This window comes from Paramisgurnus dabryanus, chromosome 8, assembly GCF_030506205.2.
Source record: "Paramisgurnus dabryanus chromosome 8, PD_genome_1.1, whole genome shotgun sequence".
Lineage (NCBI taxonomy): Eukaryota > Metazoa > Chordata > Actinopteri > Cypriniformes > Cobitidae > Paramisgurnus > Paramisgurnus dabryanus.
The window spans coordinates 32,533,519-32,556,887 of NC_133344.1; the positions used below are offsets into that span (position 1 = coordinate 32,533,519).

Consider the following 23,369-nt stretch of genomic DNA (forward strand, 5'->3'; position numbering starts at 1 on the left):
ATACATGTCATCCACAGTTTATATGTCTATTTTTCAAGTACTTAAAAAGGGTATTTTTCTAAATATTATGCATAACAAATGTTTATTTTGTTTCAGCAAGTTTCTCTCATTTACTGTAATTCAATTTGTGTTATACTAGCCTCATATCCACCGACTGGCCACACTCCTTTCTCAATATCAGCCAAAAAAAAAAAAAACATATTGATCGACAAATATTTTTGAACCAATGCTGGGTTGAAAATAACAAAAATATAATTCATAATCTAACACAAAATATAAATGTATCAATAAGTACACATTTTATAAATAATAACTACAATATATACAAAAATTGCTCTTAAAAGAGTACTCCACTTTCATTAAAAAAATCCTGATAATTTACTCACCCCCATGTTGTCCAAGATGTTTATGTCTTTCTTAGTTGTCAAGAAGTGTTTTTTTTATATTATTTAAGGATAGTCTTTATTGGACTTCAACAGTGAACAGTTTCAATATTGTGTAAAACTGGGTCTTATTTAGCGAAACGATCATCACAAAAAAAAATACTTTTAAACCACAGGGCTGGTGCCAGATGAGAAGTTGTAGTTTAAAAGTAACTTACTTTGTAAACTTGAAACTTGAAACTGTAAACTGTTCAGGTCCACTGAAGTCCACTATATGGAAAAAAATCCTGGAATGTTTTCCTCAAAAAAAAGTAATTTCTTCTCGACTGAACAAAGAAAGACATATCTTTGAAATGGGGGTGAGCAAATTATCAGATTTTTTTATGAAAGTGGAGTAAATTGCCGTTCACATTATAACGATAAATATAACGTTAACCATAACGATAAATATAGCGTCCACATAACGATAACTTAATGCTAATTCGCTCACGCGCATGGCACTCGCGCAAATTTGCCTTTAATGACATTAACTTTAATTGGATATTTCTTGTAATAAAAACTTTTGCAATTGTTATATGTCACTTAAAACGTAAATATGCTGTTCTTGTTATTTACACAGAGGGTAACCAGCAGATGACCTCCTCAACACGATGCGTTAATTCGTGTAAGTCTAGACAGTGAATTTCGTTTATATAATCTAAGTCAATATCTTACCTTTTGGCGTAGTCAGTGTGGTAGGAAAAAAGCATTGCGTAGTGAATTTCACAGCAATTGCATCAGCGATGGATACCTGAGGTAATTTTATGTTATAAAACGGGCAGTTCTGGTTCTTCATTCTGATTGGTTGAAACGCGTTCTAAGCCGTGATAAAATACACCGGTAACCTCACGGTTCAGACCACATTACATAAGTATCACTGCGCCACTGTTGCTGCGTACTGATTTATGAAAATAAACAACAGTGTCTTTAACCATATTTTTAATTTGTCTACAATTGCACAATTAATGGCCATATCCGGATAAATGTCAATAAATATTGTTGAGTCATCTCGTCGATAAAGAGAAAACGTTGTCTGAGGAGTTTATAACTCAATTTCATACGTCCGCTATTATCCACTGGGTGGCGATCTTACCCAACTTAAACACTGACGCATTCACTCAACACTGAAAATTTTTGATGGCTCAATCTGGATATCTTCCAGTTCTTTATAAAAATGGAATTATCTCCGCTTTTAGCTAAAAAATTTGAGGTGTGATAAGAGAACAAATGACGGTAGGATGAAAGTTTTTTTGTTTGTTTTTGTTTAAAAGCGAATGGTCTGTTCTTTCATTTGATATTTTATGTTTATTTAAAGAAGATAATTTTGCTGCAAGGCATTAAACTAAAACTGGGTGGCAATTTAAAAAAAAAGCTGGCGGGGAAAGAGTTCAGCATGCTTCCAAGCATATTTGATCATCACTTCAACAGTTGCACAATATATAAAATATATTATATTTATAAAATAAACACCACAGTATTTAATCATATTTTCATTGTATTTTTGCTGTATCTGTGTTGATTGTGAACTGCGTTCTGTTTCAGTCACACTTGATTCTGAGGAACTACTTTGTTTGGCGGAAGAGTAATATTTGTACTGATATAATTACAACTTATTTGTGTTTTATTTGATAAAATCCCTCTAACGTTATGCATATGAAGTAACCGTTTTATAAACGCAATAAACCCCCTCGAAGCAGAGGTAACCCCCTGCTTCTTGGGGTTTATTGCTTTATTATAGACCTCCGCAACGAGCTTTCCCACTGTCATATGACGTGCGCGTGCACTTGAAGTTTAAACAGATTTGATTGGCTGTCAATGGTTTAACGTTTATCAGGTGGGGGGATAATCGCTCAGAAAGTGATCCCAACGATATCGTTCGTTGTATCTTTATCGTTATAGTTATAGTGTGAACTCCGCTTTTGTCTTTAATATAAAACGGTTTTCAAAACAATATATTTTTATAGAGGGTTTTCACGACGCGTCATCAGAGCGGAAGTCGCGATATTGGAGGCACTAGTCTCCGCATCACAACAGAGCACAGACACTGATGTATATCCCGAACGTCGTCAAGGAAAATTGTTAATTATTGCCGTGTTTGAGGTTGTACCAATAGGATAGATCAAGAAAAACATTTGGAATATCGACTTTCAAAAGTTATTAAAAACCAGGGAAAGGAGTGCAAGAAATTATCAGAGGAGGCGCTTGTGGTTGGCAAAGCTCAGGAAAAAGGAGTAGTATTGTTAGAAATATGATTGAAGTACATAAAGTATAAAACAAGTATGCTTCTACCTGTTGTGCTTTATTTAAAGAGTATTTAATATGTACTATGTGCACAAAATGTACTTAAACACAACAAAAATTTGCGCTGCAATGCTTTAATGTTAGTGTGCTTAATTGCTCATAACAAATTTTCTATTGTAATAATATTGTAATAGTAAATGGTAAAACCAATTATTGCTTTTATTGTTTTACTGTGTGCTTATTTTATTGTAAAGCACTTTGGTAGGACACTGGCTATTTTAAATTTGCTATATAAATAAAGCTGACATTGACATATGGGCTCGGCATGAAAACCAGGTAGTTGACTATATCGGGATATGCAACTGAAGGAAGAATCGCCGGGTCCAAGAAGAGGGAGCTAACTCGTAGGGATCTGCACCGCCTATAGATTGTAATTTCTCGAAATATCGTGCCTTTTCTTGTGGTCCAAGTCCTTTCCTATATGCCTTTGCATCTTGGACAGGTTTTCTGTTGTTTAGACATGTCTACAATCACTTAAAGTATCCAAAGCACACAATACTCCATTGAACTCCATTCAGTTCTTTACACCGAGTGCCTCCACAATGGCCGCGCATCCGGGTTACCGCCCAGAACATGACGTTGGTGAAAACCCTCTATAGTAATAGTTATCGTTATAATGTGAACGGTCCTTAATCCTTTAAAGGTAGTCCTCTATTTTTTAATGTTCACGTTTGAAATTAAATTTTAATTCACATTTTATTGAACATTTTTAGCAAGAAAGTAACTAAATTATACAAATTGGAGCTTTAAAATGTTTTGTTTGCAACAATGTTGCAAGACCTTATGCTTCTTTGGCTTCTGGTGGGTGAATGTAGGCTTTGTTCCGTGCCATTTTGATCAAACGTATAATATCTAGGGTGTGTAATCTGTATACATGCCAGTAAAAATAAACTTCATTATACTGCCTCACATACAAAACAAGAATTCTGTTATAAAACTGTCTATTTGTAGTGAATAAAAAGCCTACTCATGGAAGTTTTGAGCTGTAGGTATGAAGCAAGAGGAGATTATTTCATAAAGGAGGAGATCAAACTGAATCAATGTTAGGAACAATGCTTGACTGTTCTCAACATACCAGTTTTGTTTCCAATCATACCCTTTCAATACATTCGTTCCACTGTAAACGTATAAATATGAACGAAAGTCTATGCCTGGTTACTTAATGTTTATATCAAATAAAGGTCAAGCATGCAAATGTTTGTAAACAGTTGCAAACAGTATATTAACATCAACAGGATTTTTTTACAATTTGTATAATACAAAAAAGGATAAAAAATAAGTCCATCGACCACAAGTAATAAAATAAAGCCCTGATTTCCACTGTCATAACTGAGCGCATACAATGGCTAAAACCCAAAAAATTCCCAGGGTTTTGGCAGACATTGACGTTGAATGAAGCGCTGCCATGACAATTGTGCCATAAAGACGTCAAAGCGCAACACTCATGAGCACCCAACAACCGCTTGGCTCAGAGTGGGAATTTCACAGGCTTTTGTGTTTGTACGTGATGGAACAAATGCTTTTAACTAGTCGACTATTTTTAGAGCGTGTGATGTCACGGTACCTCCGAGCTGGGAGACATTACAGAAATGCCAACAGTTTGTTGTCCCTGAGCCATGACGTGACAACCTGTGTGACAGGACTGAATGAAGAATTCCCCGTCCATAGTTTACACTGTGCCGTAATGATGTCAGTAGATGATTCACATTAAACACAGCACTGACATCATATGGGACACAATAGCCAACAGGACAAAAAGGAACTATTGTGTCAGGTTTTATTTACTAACGCTAACTTCATTCTTTTATTCCTCCTCCCTGTTCGTCTTATACTTTAGATAATCCCTCCGGTGAGCTCTGAAACGTCACAAATTTTAATGTATATAGCACAGAGAAGGACTTAAGGAACAGATTCAACACCCTGAATTCGAAGCGAAGGTTTTGCGATTTTTATGTAACAAAAAACATTCAGCAGATGTTCAATTAATAATCCTTATCGCAATTTGTATGTATTTTACAAGAAGGCAAACGATTCCGGGCCAGATCCGCCAAAGTCAGCAGCTCTAGTGCAGATCCGGCCCCTCCTTTGATGTTGCATTTATGAGCAGGAGGTTTCTTTTTTTGTAATAATAATATGTTTTGTACGATTCAGGTACAAATTAATTAGTTGCCCTGTAAATACAAGTTCCTGTGAGGTCAGGTTAGGTATCTTTGCGTATCTGGAAAATAAACCACAAATATTGACTCATCATCATTTACGCATGTATGAATGCTGTCTAGAATAAATATGAAAATGCATACACATCCAAATAGCAACAGCATGTAGGCATTATGTTTTTGCAAGGGTATGACTTCAACTAAACCCTGGCTTCAAAAAATAAGTTTCGATTGAAAATACGTCACAGAAGAAATATAACATTTTCCAAGCCATTTCTTTGTGTTATACAAGTACCGAGCAAAGTGATGCAAAACCACAACTAATCACCTGTGTCCATCTTATCCTTTGTTCCCAAGTCCATTGTCCTATTTGAAAAACCACAAGAAAGGCCACATCAAAGTGACCAGTTTCAATGGACTAAACAGAAAAGTCTAAAAAACATACACCATAAATAATTTGTTGGATTCATAACCCAAATTATTATCTGTTGAATATCAATATATATTCAACAAGCTTACGTTAACCGGACAAGGCAAAACAATAGCATCAATTCGACCACCCCACCCTGCGGCTTTGGTCCAAAATGTCAGGAAGCTTGCGAGCCTCTGTAAACTCCAGTGATGCTTCTGTAGATTATCCGGGTTAAGAGCCTGATTTCCTGTTTGCGTCCACGGCGAGGGAAAAGCTTGAGGGGGAAAGTCTGTTTCTTTGTCTGAAGACGCGTCAGTGTCATATAATCACAGGTATATTGTATTTTCAGTATTAAAGCGGCTTTCCCCTGAGTTACGAGTAGATAGCAGCAGAGATACGAGACAAAGATGAAGGTCTGTGTCATGGAAAACAGTGCAAAGGCCAAATTTACATTCCACACATGGCTTGAACTGTTACGTAGAGCAGGTTGGAAGATTGCAACAATACCAGTGATACTTTAAATAACAGAGATGCGTCACTTCTGCTTTTGCAATTACAAACCCACGTGCTAAAAGCTACATGTATTACTTTGGTTTAATACTACAACGGAATAAACAAACTGTACATTTTTTTCTTTTATATTTTGCCATGTGTACCAACATTTAGCAACACCTCTCAGGAATTCCACCCAGAAAAAGGTACCTTTTCAAAAAGTCAGATTAGTCCCTCAAATTGGTACCAAATGTATACATATGTGCTTAAATGATGCCTATTGGGACCTTTTTTAAACCAGGGTACCGTCCCAGTGACAGCTTCTGTTTCTCTGAGAGTGGAGCAATGGGATTGGGAAATGTTGCAAACAAATTGAATCTCATGACAATTCAAACATATTTTATTAATTTGTATAACCACATTCGTACGTTTGTGTACAATTTGCTTTGCCTCTGTGATGTTAGGGTTAGGGGCGGGGTTTCATTATTGTTTTGTTACAACAATCGTACAATTCATACGAATTAGCCAAAATCCGTGCAAATTCCAGTTAGATTAGGGTGTGCAAACCGGATCCAACTTGTATTACTCATATGAGCACCAAAGCTTGAGGTGGAACCCCTTCAAAAAGTAGACTTTTGTAGTATGTAGTACCTTAAAGGTAAATAATGGTACCAAATGTATACATACATGTACCAGTATCTAAATGGCACATATTAGGACTTTTTAAAGGGTACTGTCCGCATTTATACCATTGTTTTCTCTGATAGTGTAGGAACGGGATTTGGAAATGTTACAAACTAACACAATCTTATGAAAAATCATACTTTTTTATGAATTTATGTCACCATATGGGTACGTTTTTGTACGATTTGCTTTGCCCCTGTGACATTGTGGTTAGGGGTAGGATTACATTATTGTTTTGTTACAAAAATAAAAAGTGAAAGGAAGTAAGGAAAAAAGTGAAAAGAAGTGAAAGGATCTACTTAAACAAATTATTTCAATTGGTAACACTTATAAAATTAAGTATTGTGAACTTAAATGTTTCACTTAAAGTGAGAAAATGTAAGGTTATTTTTTATGACTTCAATTGGTAACACCTAAAACATTTAAGATTTTCTTTTTTAATATATGTTACCAATTGAAATATTTTTTTAAGTTAATCCAACTTTCGCTTTTTCAAAGTGTACATCTCTTTGTGTTATAGAATTGTTTGCCATGTAAGCATGTAAGCATGGTGAACTTAAAGGTACACTCCACTTTTTTTTTGAAAATATGCTTATTTTTCAGCTACCCTAGAGTTAAACATTTGACTTTTATCATTTTTGAATCCATTTAGCTGATCTCCGGGTCTGGCTGGACCACTTTTAGCATAGCTTAGCATAATCCAAATGCCTAGAAAATCGCAACTTTTAATTTTTTGTCGGTTTTCGTACACAATGTCACTTCAGAAGAGTCAAGTTTTAAATAGGAAAAATAATAAAACTCTTTGGTTATTTTTTAGCGTGATGCTAATGGTCTAATCAGATTCAATGGATTGTGCTAAGCTATGCTAAAAGTGGTAGCGCCAGAACTGGAGATCGGCTGAATGGATCCCAAAACGGTAAGAATCAAATATTTAACTCTAGGGTAGCTAGAAAATGAGTACCCCTTTAAAAACATTCCCAAGATATTATCAGAGATATCATGACGGGACATAGTGGAGATAACTATGAAGAACTTAACCATAATGCACCCATCATCCATCAAAATTACAAAAGCTCTTTAACACCATTAATGCTACAAAATGCTAAATGCTTTCTCATTTCTTAGTCGCTTTGGATTAAAGGATCATCTGAATGAATAAAATTTAGATAAAGTTATATCTTATGGCGTATAGAGGACAACACAAACAATGTCAATATCATGGGTTCGATTATAAATGAAGACATATCCTAATACAAATGTATGTTTTGAAAGCAAAGTCTGTAAAAAATACATTTTATAAAAAAATTGTCTCATCTTAACACTAAATAAGTAGTTTTACTTGAGCCATTAATATCAACACGTCATGGTCAAAACGAGTTAACAGGCATAAACGCTCAGCGACAGCAAAAACAACAGAGTCTGAAAGTGAGATTGGAACCGCCTGCCTCCTGAACTCAACATGTTGGTTTAAATGCAGAGCTTGCGTGTCGCACACACACGTAGTGATTTCATTCGGCCTTTGGATTAAGTGCATTGAGTAAGTCTGTCACACACAAGCTGCCCGAGGCCAAGGTAAAGGCTCTGGAAACAAAGCAGCCCTTTTTTATTCAAGCGAACGGTAACACGAGAGGCATTGCTGGTGAGCGAGGGGAAGGCGGAGGACACCCGGCCAGGAGAATTAATGGGGTGTGCGCTGTACCGTGCTGAAATAAGCTTTTGTGACTCAGGCGTCAGTGTGATGGGACAGGTAGTCCAATAGGAATGCAACGGCAATCCCCAGGGCCTCCAAACATAACCATGAGATTATTTCTTTTAAGAAGAAAGTAGATTAAGAGTGAATATAAATTCATTCAAATGAATCAGTTCAACCCAAAACCCCAGTAAAACCAACCACTGGCCTAGGCATACCATTTTATGGTGGTTTGACATATTTGTAGGGATGACGGTCAGAATGGTACAACCATGACACTTTGAAATATATCAAAGTACTGAATAATTACCACATTCATGTGCCATGGTATTTCAAAGAATAACGTTATTATGGTAAGTGTCCACAAAACTTCAGTGCTTTTGGGTAAGGAGAGACACTTGCACATTTGTCAGTGTGACTGGAACCAGATTTCTGTCTTCAGCCTGAGATCATTTGTTTTGCCGCTGTGGTAACCCACCCGTATTTCTTTCTGCAGCAAACCGGCTTGGAGACCGAACACACACAAAACCTCTGTTAGTATGCTTGGCGAATACACACACAAACTGCTCCACCTTCTCCAAATTCGTATGCACACACCACCCACACGTAACGTTTACACCATAAATAGTCAATTCAAGAACAAGCAAACAGCCCAGTTTCACCCATTTGTGCTTTATCCCGGAAAAACTAATCTGCTTGTATTACCGTCTGACAGCTTTATAAAAAAACAAAGCTGGACTGAAACATTTTATCGTAATCAAATTACATACTGATTTACTCACAGTATGGTGCTAAACACCACATTTTACTGTACTAAGTGCTAACTAGCTAAGTCGGATATTATGTTAAACTTGCAGTAAGCAAAAACCAAAGCAGAAATCGTTACAAAGAATGTAGACTGTTAACGCAATATAAGTGTGTGATGCTGTGTTTAATAAGGTTGTTTCTTATGCACATTGTTGTGGTGAAACAAAAAACAAAAGCTCCGGATCACGAGAACCATCTGTGACCTCATAATGGACACACTCCCACATACAATAACTTCCCACAAGACAAAAAAATGTTTAGGGAACTTTAGAAATTGTATAACTTCCATATTCCATACAATGGTATGCCACAAAATATTCAAAATATTGTCACATTCACTTACTGTGGTATTTGCACAATCCTAATGAGTAGCATAGGAGGATTTATCCTAATAAATACTATATTTCCACAGTCAAAATTAGAAATCATAGCATTAAAAACTAAAAATCTCTTTAGATCAAACACAAAGTTCACTGTAAGTCAAACTCAGTAATTATTTCATATGAATCTGATCTTATCTAAATCTTCGACACTAAGATTAAATGCAAAACTGCTCAAAGATCAGCCACTAACAAAGTAACACTATCAAAACGCAAAAGCCACATATCACCCCTCCTGTCACTTGTCACCTGCCGCTTGTCAGTCATTTCCTGTTGATAACAGTGCATGCGACTGTGTGTTTTGAATAGTCAAATAGTGATGGACGTCAAGCTGTATATTAGGTAGGAAATACGGTTTGTCCATGCAAAAACTCTCTGCACCCATGCAAATGCTCATAAGTGAAGCAAAGTGTAGTAATCCACGGGAGTTATATCGTGCAGAATTTATAACAATACAAATGAGTAGTAATTTTATGTCAACTCTTTATGTTGACATTTCCACACGGGTGTCCTTAAAATCCATCTATCCTGAGGACTGGGGAAACACCCTGTGATATTGGACCTCTTTAACCTGTAGGGTTTGGAGAGGATATAGTTGTGGTGGAACTGAGACCTCATTTTGCTGTTGGTCATATGCATGCGTATCAAATTATTTTACCTTGCTTATGTTTAGTAAAAACAGATTCTTTACCACTGCTGTATCTAGACATCTGTAAGTTATGTTTGTTTATAGCCTCATTGGAGTGTCACAGTTTTTTAACATCAACACAAATCCAACCTTCGACTTTAAAGGGCACCTATTATGCAAAGGTGTTTGGACATAATGTGTGTTGGCAATGTGTGAATACAACCACCCTACAATAAAAAAAATCTACCCGCTACTTGTTTGTTTATCCCCATTAAACCAAAGCGGTCTCATTAAACATTCCGTATTGATTCTCTTATCAATGTGAGGTCATATTGATAAAGCCCCGCCCACTTACAGTCCTGCATTACCATAGTTTTCAGCCCCAGCGAGTTGTACTCTGTCCACTAGATACTATTGTTTTGACTTTATTAATCAGATCTCTTTTAACTAAATGCCTTCACTGTCTGTTTGTAAGAAAGTGAGAAGCAGTAGCTCATTTGCATTTAAAGGTACAGACATTAAAACGGCACGTTGTTGCTCCCACCCAAATAGGGGCATTTTGGACATGCTATAATAAATGATCTGTGGGATATTTTGACTTCACAGTCACATTCTGGACACACCTGAGACTCTTATTACATCTTGTAAAAGTGCCATAATAGGTGCCCTTTAAAAATTGGGTATTACAGTTTTTGTCCTTTTGTGGTTCAAACTCACCATACAAACACACACACACATTTAATGTGACTAACAATTACCCTTAACCATCTGTTTCATATCAACTTGTCACCATTTAGACACCTGTTTTGCGGCTAACCACATTCAAAACTTTTCTGAAGACCTTATGCAGATATCTATCAGGACATACAGAGACAAAAATGAAGTAACGTAATAATGAGTCTTGTTTTAAACATGCACTTTGACCTACACCCTGTGTTAATGTGCTAGAGATCGTGTGACAAATTAGTTAATGATTCAGACAGACATCACCGGTTAAATATCTGCAAAAATAAGCAAATACAGTTAGAAGCATACAGAGATTAGAGTACTCAAGGCACTATTAAACTGATCAACCACAGTTAGATGTTTTGCGATGAGATATTTTCTACTAAAAAGGGAAGTTTGGGTGGGACATTTGCATTGTGTTATGCATTTGGAGTGACTTACAGTGCATTCAACAATCAGTATGTGTGTTTTCTAGGATTAAACCTATAGGCCTACCTTTACACGGCTAACACAATGCTCTACCAAGTGAGCAACTCTGTCAGAAAAATTGGTCCAAAAATGGTCCCAAGCTGGTCGTAATAGGTCCCATTTATGTACATGTATACATCTGGTAACAATATGTACCACAATGTAGATACAATAATCTACTTCTTTTTGAAAGGGTACCACCCCAGTGACAGCTAGGGGACATTTTTGGACCATTTTTTTCTGACAGTGTACAGGAACACATACAGCATAAAAGAGATCATCCCCACTTTTTTTAGAAAATAGACTTTGGTCACCATCCGAGGTGAGACATTTTAAATGCATATTAGAAAATATTTTCAAGCATGCACAAGGTGGCCTGAAAGCTCAATTTTCAAAGGCTTTAAAGGTACAGTATGGGCTCTTTAGCATCATCTAGCATTGAAACCAACTTCAATTTCCAAACGCACAGGAAAGCTACAGTACCTGCCCAAAGGACAAACAAGCCTTCGTCTGAGACATCGTAGGGCCGAAACGTGCTCTGTAGAGCAGTTTGTCCGTTTAGGGCTACTGTAGAAACATGACGGTGACTTCCATGTAAGCAGACCCGCGGTGTATGTAGATAAAAACAGCTTGTTGTAAGGTAATAAAAACAATACAGTTGATTTTGTAAGGTCTTTATACCCCACTGATAATATAGTTGTGTATATTATATTGCATTTCTGTCACAAGATTCTTCTTAAAGTTACACAATGCACCTTCAAAGGTGCAGTGTGTAAATTTTAGCGGCTTCTAGTGGTGAGGTTGCAAATTGCAACCAACGGCTCAGTCCACTGCTCACCCCTCGCTTTTGAAACGCACAGAGAAGCTACGGTAGCCGCCACCAGAAAAACATGTCATCAATGGAGTCAACTTAGTAAACAAAGTTTGTCCATTGAGGGCTTCTGTAGAAACACACAAAATGGTGACTTCCACATAATTAGGGGACCCTTAATAAAAACATCTCATTCTAAGGTAATTAAAACATAGCGGTTGATTATAAAAAGGTCTTTATACATCCCTGATAATATAGTTGTGTATATTATTTTGCATTTCTGATCCTTCTAAAAATTACACACTGCACCTTTAACAAATATCTTTTGAAAAAAATGTATTTTTATGCTGTCAATAAATATATTTGATCATGTTTGAATATCAAAACTTCTAAAGTAAGTCTGCTTTACATAACACAACACAAAACATCTTCCCAATAACTTCCAGTAGTTTTACTGCTCAAAGCCCTGAAACAGACCCATCCAAAGCCACTTATTCCGAACAGTATGTGTGTTCTTGGGAATAAAACCCACAACCATTGCGCTCAAAAGCAATGCTCTAACAAAACAGAAAGTAAAAGAGAGCAAGGAGAGCGGTAGACAATGAGAAGCTGCGTTATATGCAGACACATGCAGAGATACAGCATTGTCTGCAGACCTGCATTAAAAACACAAACTTCTGGAGGAAGTCCCAGGGAGCAGTTCAGAGGCCGAGTACACGCTGCCGCTTCCCACTTTGGGAGGAAACAGGCTCCATTTCCTTCACTTTATCCTGCTCACAATAGGTTGCTTACGTGCTAGGTTGGCTTGGAAAACAGGCAGAAGAACAACAGTCAATCAATAGAGACCATCCTTTGCCTTGTACTCTAGATTACAATCCAGTCCCGAAGGGCCACCGTCCACAGTTTAGCTCGAACTTTTCTCCCAAGACTTTGATTGTGGTTGGAGCTCAGGATGCAGGACGGTGGCACTCCAGGATGCTTTTTATGCATCGTACAGATGCAAAAACAATTCTGCAGTCACTTTAGGCGTAACGGGAAAGAAAACGTATCCAGATGAGCATAAAACAAGCCTAAGGGGAAGGATAAACATGCTGCTATATTACCCTTTAAGTGAATGGAAAACAGTGTCTGTGGAACAGAAGTCATTTGAATAAACAGAGAGGGAACACTGTGACTCACACAGTCTGAAGCCAAGCAGAGATGAGGGAAAGAGAGACGGTGGATACAATAAAGGACTTGTTGTAATCAACCGATTTGTGGGTCAAAGGAAAAGCATAGTCACTTGTGATCAAAATCACCCATTAAAATAGAAAAGCAACAGAGCTCTGGTTAAACACAGACAAAGTCTGCACAAATAAACAGAAATGGACCCGCAAGTTCCAAGGAAAGTTCTGGAACGTGAAGTCAATTCTTGAATCCAAGGATCTACTCTTATAAGGACTTTGTATAAAACATGACTAGTGGGGATTTTTCTTTCCCAACTTTTCCCAATAACCTATTTAAAGCGGATCTAGGCCAATGTTCAGAGATTGGAAATCTGATAATTGTATCATTTTGGAGTGTTGTTGGATTAGAACACCTACAAAAAAATTTCAACTTTACTTACTTTAAGTGAAACATTTAAGTTGACAAAACTTAATTTGTGTATGTGTTATCATTTGAAGTAATTTGTTAAAGTAGATCCAACTTTCACTTTTTAAACTTCCTGCTTTTTGTCCCATCAGAGTAGAAATGGGTTATGATATTGTGTTGGAGTGGAGTATAAAGTGATTGATTCTCCATTATGGGATAAAGTTTAAGTTTTTTTCTGACCTTGCCATTGCTAACGCTATGTTTTACCAGATCTATCCAGAATTCCTTTAATCCACTGTTTTTCCAAGAGCTCAAATAGCACTTTTTTGACCGAGGGCAATGTTCACAAAATAGTGTGTTGAAGGGATTTCTACAGGCCAAACTGCTGAGTCCGGAAAAGAGTTGGCGTACGCTATATAAGTGTTTAGTGTGTGTTGTGTAATGCATAATTTTTGTCTTGTATGGCATGGCTTGTATTGTATTAAAAATGTGTCTTTCTTACTCTTTCCAAATGATTAAACAAAATAAAGAGCACTTGGGTTATTAAGGATCCTTAATCCTTCTTCAAGTGGCTTAAAATCCAATTTTGAGAATTTCAGACAGAATTTCTTATTTTTTGTGGATAATTTTTAATACTTAAAGATTGGTTCAACTCAAAACAAATTTACCTGGTTGCCTTTAAATGTAGTTATTTCAACTTAAAAATATTAAACTTTTTAACTAATATTTTTAAGTTGAATTCAAAATTTTAAAACAACACGGTAACTTACTTTTTTAAGTGGAACCAACAAATATTTTTTGTCATAGGAAAAAGCTTTGATAACTTTATATTTTTGGATAGGTTGTGGATAGGGGTGGGTTTAGGGTTAGTGAAAGGGTCAAGAGTGTAATTGCATGCAGACACCTTAAATGTAAGTGCACAATAGTTATATTGTTTACATTTTGTCCAATCCAAGTATAGTTGGACACCTAATATACCAAATTTCCTAATACAAACAGTTTTAGTCCAACAATCAGACTGCTGGTGCAAACAACGCCTTTAAAATACATGAGTTTGCACTTACTTTCTGATCCACAATCGAGCATGCGATTTGTTTGATGTAGGCCAAGTCTGCAGTCTGGGGCAAAAGCACAGATTCTCTGGTCAGCCCGATCTGTATGATGAAGGAGACGCCGGCTGGTGCTGGAGGGCCAGATGGCATAGCGGAGGCCCCGCCGGGTGCTGGTGCCACCCCCATGTCCACTGGAGGGAAACCTGGGATTTGAGATGCAGGGACAGAGACCGGGATGCCTGATTGCATCACCACCGACCCAGGAGGGGAAGGTCCACCCGGGGCAAAGAAGACTTGGGACATGGGTCCCGGAGACATGAAGGGACTGACGTTGGCCATGCTGAAGATTAAACTAGTCAACCGAGTGGTGTGAAAGAACGACACACCTATACACCAGCATGCACTCACTCATCAATATTGCCTGTCTGTGTTGTTTGCCCAGTGTCCTTTAAGTGTTCCTTTCCAGGAAGTGGATCTTCTTTCTTCTTGCCCTACCTTTCACGAAAACCTCATCTGCTGTGTTTTTATTCCAGGCATGGAGCAGGTGAAAAAGCGGATTGAAGTTTAGCTTTCAAACCGAGAGCGGCCCCCACCTCCTGCACCTCCTCCTCCTGCTTCCTGTTCTCATTCGACTCCAAGAGAAAGAGTCCAAACTTTAGGGCAAACTCCCTGAAGAAACCGACAGAACAGAGAAAGTAAAAAGTCTACAGCTTCAAAAGCGTCTCTTCAAGATGACTTCCAAGTACACGAAATAGGCAGGAGCCAGAGAGCGAGAGCTCCTGGTTAGGCTTGCTTTGCAAGTCAGGCTGTGTTTCAGTTTCTTGTGGTGTTGAGCTGGGTCTGCCGTGTCTCAGTGAGAAAACTACCAGAGACACTCCCTCTTCCCCCTGCCTCCGCCTCCCTACCGTCAGAACCTCCCAGAGGCCAGGAGGAAGTGGCATGATTGACGGCGTTCTCGACCAATCAGGACACAAGAGAGCTGTAAACAGTCACTATGAGATCATCTCACATACCCTTTCCTCTCGCTCCCTCTTAACTTTTATGTCTCTTTGTGCAAGTTTGTCTTGTTTACACCCCCACCCTGGAACAACTTTGTCCCCTTTTGCCTGAGGGCCCCACATTTGCAATCCTTCCCAGTGTTTTTCTCTAATCTGCTACTTTCCGTCCCACATGATAACCTAAAGTGTGTGAACACACCTAGATGTTCAGCCCACGGGCTTGAAGTCAGTTTAACGTTAGAAAAGAGGGAGTATTGCATTGTTTTCCTTTGAATGGATGGAAGGGAGTGTCAACTCACAAACAGCGCAGTAAAACCTTGCATTAAGGTAGTGAGAACTTAAAACAAAAAGAGAAATTCAATGAGTTTCTAAGTAAAGGGATCATCATTTTACCAAGTACATCGGGTGGCTTTAAAAACTTGTTACATATCATATGTTTAGGGCTTAAGGAACAAGTATTGTCAAAATGCCAGTCGTGTATCCTGCACTATCAGAACAAAAGCTACAAGAAGGTACAAAAGTTGTCACTGGGGTGAAAAAACACATTTGTACCTAAAAAGTGCATATTGATACATCAAAGGTACAAATTGCTACCTTAGAGGTACATATAGGACCCTTTTAAAAGGTAGTGTCCCATTGACAACTTTCACTCTTAGAACTGATGTGTTAAAACCAACCAATCAGATCTCTGTGCTATTATATTGGAACAACACATTTTGTGTTACTTTTAACTTGTGTTTTGTTTAATTTTAACACAAAATCAAAACAAAATTACACATAATGTGTTAAGCATAACACAAAAAATTAGGGCTGTCAAAAGATTAATTGGGATTAATCACATACAAAATAAAAGTTTGAGTTTGCATATATGTGTTTGTGTACTGTGTGTAAATATTATGTATACAGTAGAGTATATGTATATATACACACACATACATGTATGAATTTAAGAAAAATTTAATTTATATATTTAAAATCTATCTATCTATCTATCTATCTATCTATCTATCTATCTATCTATCTATCTATATTAGTGCTGGGCAAAGATTAATCGCGATTAATCGCATACAAAATAAAAGTGATTTTTTTGCATAATATATGTGCGTGTACTGTGTCTAATTATTGTGTATATTTAACCACACACACATTCATATATTCATTTCAGAATTGTTTTACTTATATATAATTTTTTTAAATTTATTTTTAATATAGAATATATAAAAATATAAATAAATATATATAAACATGTAAATGTTTCTTAAATACATACATGAATGTGTGTGTATTTATTTATACATAATAATTACACACAGCACATGCTCATATATTATGCCAAAAATCACTTTTATTTTGTATGCGATTAATCACGATTAATCTTTGCCCAGCACTAATCTATATATATATATAAACTTTTATTTTGTATGCAATTAATCTTTTGACAGCATACAAAAAATTGGACAAAAAAATAATACATCTTTTCTTAGTGTGTTTATACCTTTTTTTCTGAAAGAATGCAATTTCTTATTACTATTTGCTTTGTTACTCAAAATATTTGTTGTACTAACTGGTCTTAATTTAGGGTAACATGACATTTTACACTCTCACTTTGTCCTGCAACCAAAATGCCGACTTCTATACACTCTAAAATATGCTGGGTTGTTTTGTGTAGTTGGCAAAAAGTGTAATAAAAAATCTGTTCAGGATGAAACAGTATTTCATTAATACCCGTATGATTTTTTTTACGTCCCCGAGATTTTTTTTTCTTTTAATTAAATCAACTTGAATTTCCAATTCATTTCTGCTATAAATTATGAAAATAACATTAATATAACTTAAGCTAATTAAATTGTATTTTTATTATTAAATAGCAACTTTTCACTAGTCAAGAAAATTGATATTAAATGTAAATTCAAGTTGATTAAAACAAAAAATTTAAGTGCAACAATGAATTGTAGTAACTGAGGAGCCATCAAATAAAAAAAATAATACACAAATACCAGATGGCGCTTTTCAAGTGTAAGTGATATAAGTGCCAGGAAAAGTAATTGTGTTTAAATCGTAATCGTATAACAATATCTAAGTAAATGTTTTTTGTGCTTGTGATTACATTAAAACCTACCAGTGGTGGCCACTGACTTCTTTTTCGAGGGCGCACGATGTGAAACTCGTCATAACATGTATGTAGCCCATCATATGTGTGGCTTGTTATGTAAAAATATGTGTTTAAAATATGTGTCATGTAAACCTATGTGCATTACGCATAAAATACGACCCTGCTGCAGACACTTGTAAAGTGTTTATGATAAAAGAGACGCTCACGCTTGCCAGATCACTTAATCTTATGTTTAATCAGAGTTTAGTGTTAAGGGAGTGTCTTGCGAGCATTTGGTGAACGTGAGCGTCTCTCTATTAATAAATCCTTTTGGCGCGTGTGCAGCAGGCAGGTATTTTGACAAAACGTGATGCACATGACGCAACAAACACATATTTTAAAATGACGAGCAACACACATGACACTCCCAACACATATTTTGACTTCACGCCTCTCGGAAGAGAAGTCGTCGGCCGCCACTGGAACCTACATGACAATAAAAACATGGTGGAAGTGGTATGTCTAATATATTCCGCACCAACACGGTCAAGCAGTAGGAACTATCACAGTACACAATTTCGGATGCAGAGATAAAGGTTTACTTCAGTTTTACAGGCCTTTAAAAACGTTATATATAATATAGAAATAATGCTGGCTCACACGCTGTAGGTCCAGTATACTTGCAACTGCCCCGTTCTTTAGAAACAGCTTTGCAAAGCCTGAATGGTTTTGTGACCACTTCACGAAACATGTTGAAATGTTGGGTTGCAGTTTTGTATTCGGTGTTGACATTTTTTCATTAAAAGGGATAGTAAAAATGTTGTCATGATTTACTCACCCTCATGACAGGTTTGTCACAAACCTGTATACATTTCTTTGTTTTGCTGAACACAAAAGAAGATATTTGTAATCAAGCAGGAAACAGAAGCACCATTCATAGACTTTCAAAGAAAGAAAAAATACCATGGACGTCAACGGTGCTCAAATTCATTGACCTGACATCAAAATGTTGCTGAAATGTGACAATTTTTGCTGTTTATTTTTAATTTATGATAGTTTTGGATAACGTAAGAGATTTCTTGTGGCAATTTGTAATTATTTAACATGGCAGATGATTCATATTATGAACCATACGATCTGCTTATGCTCCAGTGATTCTGGGTTTAGTGGTTGAGCCTTTTCTAATAATCCTACAAATTCAAACCAATCAACTTATCAAATAAAAATTCCAGTAACACTTTACAATAAGGTTGTATCGGTAAATGCATTAACTAGCCTAAACAAACAATGAACAAAACTGTTTTTAGCATGTATTGATTCTTGTTTATGATAGTTCATATAAATACAGTTATTCATGTTAGTTCATGGTGCATTTACTAATGTTATCAGTTACAATGCATGATTTTATGAATGTAGTGGCAAATGCTGAAATTAATATGAACAAAGATTAATAAATGCTTTAGAATTATTTAAGAGTTAAGAGTAACTATTTTTTGATAGTGCATTCCAATTAATATCAATCAAACTGCAGTTGGTTTGTTTTTATTTATATTATAATAATAACCATGTTTTGAAAAAAAAAAATTAGTTATCCCGTTGTTCTTGTCCAAACTCTTCCATTGTTCATTGTTAGTTAATGCATTAACTAATTGTTATCAAATACAACCTTGAGTGTCACAAAAATTCCTACTAACTCCTTGTTGCACTTACATTTTTACCGTTATGAATCTTTTTTTAAATTAACAAGTTATTTCATTTGTCTTGACTAGCGGACTTTTTATAAATAAAAAATGAAAGTGGAATGGGCTTAAGTTATTACAACTTTATTTTTTTTATTTATAGCAACTTCTCACTAGCCAAAGAAGTTTAAATGAATTAAGTTGTTTAAACTTAAAAGGACCATGGCATGAAAATCTGACTTTTTCCATGTTTAAGTGCTATAATTGGGTCCCCAGTGCTTCTATCACCCTAGAAAATGTGAAAAAGATCAACCCAGAAACTTAGTTTTGGTAAACCATTCTCTACAAGCACATGAAAAAATAGGTTGTTGAAATTTGGCTCCCCTTGTGATGTCATAATGAGCTCTTATTATAATAATACCGCCCCTTAAGCTGCACTATCCAATCACAGCACTGCCATTTAGTGCAGAGAGTAAGAGAGAGAGAAAACAATTCACAGCACAATTGAGTTTCAATTGCATCAAACCACCATCATTGTGATCAGTGTTTGCACTTCATCAGCTCATTTGCATTTTAAAGGACACACCCAAAATGGCACATTTTTGCACACACCTACAAAGTGTCAATTTTAAGATGTTATAATAAATTATTTTGAGCTAAAACTTCACATATGTGCTCTGGGGACACCAAAGATTTATTTGACATCTTAAAAAAGTTTTGTGATATGGCACCTTTAAGCATTTAAAGGGCAACAAGGAATTCTTACAGTGCCATTCCAAAAACACACAAAGTACAGTTTATTACTATTGTGAAACCCCTTAAAATATGGGTTTCATTTCATTCTTTCAGCACCAGCCCACCAATATCAGCCATCAATGTTTTATAAACAAGGTTTGGGAGGAGCCGATCAGTAAATTAACACGGCTGGCTCTCGATCACCAATCACCATAATCACTCAACACTAAATAAACAAGACACCTTACCTTCATTCTCCAAAACTATCGCAACCCACCCACACCCCTTCGCCTCATCATGCATATTCAGCACAGCACTGGGGATAACCCAGGTCAGGGCACGCCCCAGGCCCGGGGCTCCTTCCCCCATCAAGAGACGAGCGTTCCAAACTCGGGGGTATTTCCCGAGCTCTGAACCCTCGCCCCGGGACAGCATGCCAAGAAGCAGTCCCACTTAATGTCAGTGAGGCGAACTCGTAAAATGGACATTTGGTCTGTTAAAACTTACATGCACTTTTAAGAAAAAATCTAGCATGAAGTTAAAAAACTTGGTTTTGGAAGTCAATTCAACCTACACTGAAAAAAAAGATAAGTAAAATAAAATAAATACTTTTGTTTAAATGTAGCTTAAATAAATTGATTGCAACCACTTACCTTAAAAAAATGTAGTAAATTGAATGATTCATTTTTTTCAGTGTACTATTATAAGTCTCTTATATTGAGAAAACCAAGCTGAAATTGTTAACTTAATTATTAAGTTAAAGTAACATAAAAATATATGTTTACATGATTCATTTTTTACAGCGTGTGTGACACTCGCAATCTGTGCAAACTCAGCAAGTCATTTTCTGTCATTTAATGTTTTCTACATAAAATCCTCCTATATAATGTAAAGAACATTCTGTGAAAATAATGTAAGGTCACGTCAAAAATTTAAAATCAATGACTTTTTCACAAATAGGTGGCACTTCATCATACAGAAGGATTTACCCCAAAACAGAATCTCTGTACAAAATCATGTTTTTATTCAGTTGTTTTTTGATTTCTTTTTTTTACATACAACACAAGACCTGCAAAGTAACCAAAAAAAAGAAAAATCAACAGAAATAATGAAAAGATGTAATTCGATAGAAGCTAGAAAGCGGTTTAAAAATATGTATAATAAAACAAAATAAATAAAAGGCTGGTCTTTCCATCCCTTGTAGTTAGAGGATATTGTTTGAATACAGCTTAATATGATGTACAAAATATCACACAGTGATAAATTGCTATTAAAAAATAAAAACGCGTAACAAACAGGTCCGTTTACCTTGGCTGTGGACTGAAATTTCCTCATAAATTCATTCGATTCTCTCGCTTTCTTTTTTTAAGGCTTTTTTCACAATCACAAGCAAGTCTTAAGCCTATAGCAAAAAAGTACTACTGTCTTCTTACACCATATTACTAGTTATCATAATAATAATAATAATGTCTAGTAAAGAAAAGCAAGTGAAAAAATTTGAAATTTGCATTGGCAAGATATGAACATTATCCATTTCTTTCGTTCTTTACACAAATTTACGTCCTCTCTCGGTAAGGAATGCGTTTTGTTGTTGAAAGACTTGAGCTGTGGTGTACAGAAGAGACAGCAGGACTCATCTAAATGTTCATGCAATCGGCATTCTTTGGGAAATAAAATGTAAAAATGCATCAATACATAGATGACTGAACCATTTGTTATCCCACACGTAAATAAAGCTAACCGTTAGTGTACGAGACGAAGTTTTGAGCAAAAGAGCAGCACAGGATTGTGGGATAGCGCCGGTCTGTGACATTCATGGTCTCTGTACTGTATAAGAAAGGTACTGTATAAGCTTGAACTTGTTACCTTCCAAACCAAGCCAGATTTTTGTCCTTAAGTTAAGGTTAGGCTCGTGATGGTGGTCGAGGTAAATCCACGCTACAGTGATCTTTATGGCACTCGACCCATCAGTGTTTCCATCACTTCTGACCTGCCTCCTGGCTATCGGTACACGGAAAACCAGTAAAGATAAAAATAAACACCGGAAAACGTGAAGAGAAAATCCGATTTACCTCCAACTTCTCACCTCGTTTAAAGCCACAAGCTCCATCCGGCCGACATTTATAATTGATGTCTCGGGTTAAGATGCTTTGCCTTGCTTTACTCATCTTTATATCGCTTCTCCCTAACAGACAAAAAGCGAAGGTTCACATGATCTGAGGTCATGTCAAAAATCTTGCGGTTACATGATTTTATAACACAGCCGTACTGACATACCAGAATTTGTCGTTTCTGCAATGCTCACCCAGCAATCGTCGCCTAAAAATACCCTGATGAAATGTTAAAGCCACCGCAGCGCACTAGCAACATGCTGAAATTCCCAACACGGCGGCTGAGGCTCTGAAATGCCAAACAACATGACATTATCACTCGAGCCGTGCGGCGGCCGGAGCTTTGATACTTTGCGACCCGCGTGGTCCCTGATTCATAGGAAATCTTAGCACCAAGATATTAAAACGGTGTGCTATGCACAGCGCATTCTGTTTGGAAATCCCGTGGATCCGATTGCAGATTTTCCCGAAAAATTCATGGACACAAAACTTTATAATACACTAGTCGATTATGGATATGCACAATGAAGAGCGATGACATCAAAGGCTTGTGCTGATGATGTCACGAACGCACGTCGGTACTCGGTTTGGTTTTAGTTGATGTGTTCGTCATACACATAAAACAATGAAGTGATTTCGGATGCTGAAGCCTCTTAGCTTTGAGACTTACGGTAAAGCTGTGTTGTACTCGGACTGACAAACAAAATTATAATCTCATCTCGAGCGGCCTTTGGAATGAAATGCACAGGCGTTACCAAGACTTAATTCACATATTAGTATTAATGCAACAGCATTGTGAATTTGTCTAGGCTTGGGTTATATCTTGCTTACCGAGAGCCTTCGAATCATTAAACCTAAACCAAGCATTAAGGGTGTGTGTGTGTTTATGTTGTGTGTGTTTCTGTGTGCGTCCATCTGTCAACAGAATGGACATCCTCGTCTACACACTGTGCAGATAGAGCAAGTAATTTAATTTAGTAGTGTCGTCTAAAACAGAATCAAGACCATTAGTATTAAAAGCAGTACAATTCTTATCACAACATGTGAGGCATCCATAAAAAGATTTCGGGTTATTGAGTTCGGTGCCAGGCAGTGGCGTGTAGTACATTGTTCCCCTCAGTTAGTGTGAGCGTGTTTGTGTGATTGTGTGCGT

At 36.6% G+C, this 23,369-nt stretch overlaps 2 protein-coding genes across 2 annotated transcripts in view; both read right to left on the minus strand.

The window, feature by feature from the left end:
* Positions 1-15,461, minus strand: part of prkd2 (protein kinase D2) — a 53,324-nt gene extending 37,863 nt beyond the window's left edge. The window contains exon 1 of the mRNA XM_065281570.1: positions 14,614-15,461. Within this exon, the coding sequence (XP_065137642.1) occupies positions 14,614-14,940 (327 nt within the window). The 5' untranslated portion in view covers positions 14,941-15,461. The remainder of the gene's footprint in view (positions 1-14,613) is intronic.
* Positions 15,462-21,108: 5,647 nt separating this feature from the next.
* The window catches only part of strn4 (striatin, calmodulin binding protein 4), a 25,733-nt gene continuing 23,472 nt past the window's right edge, over positions 21,109-23,369 (minus strand). The window contains exon 18 of the mRNA XM_065281571.1: positions 21,109-23,369. This exon is cut by the window's right edge and continues 53 nt beyond it. The gene's annotated coding sequence lies outside the window, so the exon portion shown is untranslated.